Source organism: Aythya ferina (assembly GCF_964211825.1).
Source record: "Aythya ferina genome assembly, chromosome: 19".
Lineage (NCBI taxonomy): Eukaryota > Metazoa > Chordata > Aves > Anseriformes > Anatidae > Aythya > Aythya ferina.
In genome coordinates, this window is record NC_140309.1 from 2,173,776 (window position 1) to 2,176,126 (window position 2,351).

The 2,351-nt window shown below is 64.6% G+C and overlaps 1 protein-coding gene across 1 annotated transcript; it reads right to left on the reverse strand.

Moving 5' to 3' along the window:
• Positions 1-230: 230 nt before the first annotated feature.
• Positions 231-1,436, reverse strand: CLDN3 (claudin 3). Its single transcript, XM_084493456.1, has one exon. It carries the CDS (start codon positions 1,329-1,331, stop codon positions 687-689), a length of 645 nt encoding a protein of 214 aa, XP_084349582.1. The 5' UTR covers positions 1,332-1,436; the 3' UTR covers positions 231-686.
• Between the last annotated feature and the right edge of the window lie 915 nt (positions 1,437-2,351).

The window sequence follows — 2,351 nt, forward strand, 5'->3', positions numbered from 1 at the left end:
TGGGGACAGCTCTGTGCTCACGCCCCTGTCTGAGAGGACAAAGAGATGGTCCTGGCTGCGGTGGGTTCCTATCCATCCTGGCTCCGGGGCTGGCATTTTCTTCCTTAATTGTGCTAATTAGCTCCACACTTTCAGCCCGTGGGGCTGAAGCTGTTGTCCCGCAGATGGCTCCCACCCCACATGTCCCCCCCTACATCCAGCTGAGGAGAGCTGCCCCAAGGACACGCAGCTACCAAAACAGGACACGTTTATTGACAAATGTAACTCGTACAGACCACGCGTAACAGGGAGAGAAAGCGCCTGGCCGGCGGGGGGGCCGGGGGGCCGGGGGCTGGCGGGGCAGGGCACGGGGGCACCGCCGCTTCCTCCTGGCGCTCATGCGAAGAGCTCTCCTGGCAACCCGAAACTGGCTCTGTTTACACGAAACCGTCTGTATTTACACAGCCGCCCGCCCGGCTCCCGCTCCCGCGGCCCAGCCCTGACCCCTGGACCTCTCCCGTTGCCCCCCCCCCATCGCCCCCCACCTCTGCCCGCTCTCGCCGGGGTCGGGGTGCCCTCGGGGACGGGGTCTCTCCCCGGCCCGCGGGGCAGAGGGTCCCTGGCGGCGCCGATCCCGCCGGACGGGGCTGGAGGTGGGGGTGCAGGTGGCCGAGCCCCTCGGGGGGCCGGGGCGGGGGAACGGGGGCTCACACATAGTTCCTCTTGTCGTAGCTGGTGACGGCGGAGCGTGGGGCGGAGTAGGCCACCTTGCTGGGCGCGTACCTCTCATCTTTGGGGGGGCAGGAGCAGCAGAGCAGGGACCCCCCGAAGAGCAGAAGCGCGGCGGCCGCCCAGCCCACGTAGAGGGACGTGCCCAGCTCCCTCTTCTGCGATTCAAGCACCAGCGGGTTGTAGAAATCCCGGATGATGGTGTTGGCCGACCAGGAGACGGGGATGAGGGTCATGATGCCGGAGAGCAGGAAGATGACGCCGGAGACGATGGTGATCTTGGCCTTGGTGGTCTCGTCCTCCACGCAGCGGGTGCACTGGGCGCCCACGATGGCCACCATCAGGCCCAGCACGGCCAGCACAATGGCCACCACCAGGAGGGCACGGGCGGCCTGCAGGTCCTGCGGCAGCGCCAACATGGAGTCGTACACCTTGCACTGCATCTGCCCCGTGCTCTGCACCACGCAGTTCATCCACAGCCCTTCCCAGATGATCTGCGCCGTCACGATGTTGTTGCCGATGAAGGCCGACACCCGCCACATGGGCAGCGCGCAGCAGATGATGCTGCACAGCCAGCCCAGCACCGACAGGGCCACCCCACCGATCTCCAGCCCCATAGACATGGTGTCCGGCTCAGCGCGCCCCAGGCGATGGCAGAAAGGAACCCACTGACCGAAACCACCCCGGGCTCTGCTCGCCGCTGCAGCCTTGGGGATCGGCTTACACCTGGGTGCACCTGCGCTTATAAGGGCTGGCGGGGCTGGGGCCGGGCTGTGCTCGCTCAGCGCCCGCCCGGGGTGGGGTTTCACCGCCGGACGCTCCTCGCCACTGGCTCGGTCGCAGCGTCCCACACCCTCCCCTTTGTTTGCAGAGATGGCGCTGGCGCAGGGGAGGGAGGGGGAGAAGCCACCTGAGATGGCCACTGCCGGCAGAGGCCTAGTTTCGGGGCGTGGGTCTGGATGGGTGCAATCTGGAGACCACGGCGTGGCACTGGGAAGCCTGGACAAGGAGCTGGATGGGCTGTGGTGTACGTCCATGGGCTCTGAGTGCCAGCCCTGCTGCCCACCCTGCACCTCGGTGCCTTTTGGGGAGCCCACATCCATCACTGCCCCTTCACAACCCTTCCTAAAGGCAGCAGGGCCTGGAAATTCCTGGAAATCCTTCGTCTGTGCTTACATGCTGGACATGGCCATGGCCAGATCCTAGCCCGGGCCCCTATACCAGGCAGCATGACATGATACGGCACGGCACGGCATGGGTGGGAGCCGTCACTCCCGCAGCCCAGCCTCTTCAGCAGGGATGCTGTAGGTCACAGTCTGTTGTATTTCTGGAGCACCTTATCAGATCTCACGTTTAACATAGTGTCCAAAAGGAAGGGAGTTTATTTAAGATTACAGCCTTGTTGGGGTTTTTATCCGCTTGCAGATTGCCTCTTATCTCATTGTGGCTCAGTGAGAGCAGGGTGCACTCAGGCACCTTTGCATCACCGTGCAAAGTGCAGCCCCTTTGCCTCGCCACAACGCACCCCATGTTGGCAGTCCCCACACAGCCCCGACCCCACACAGCCCCCGTCTCCACCCATCCCCCTGTCCTGAGCCCCCAATCCCCCTTGTGTAACGTGGGACGTGCTGGGCTGGGTGTGC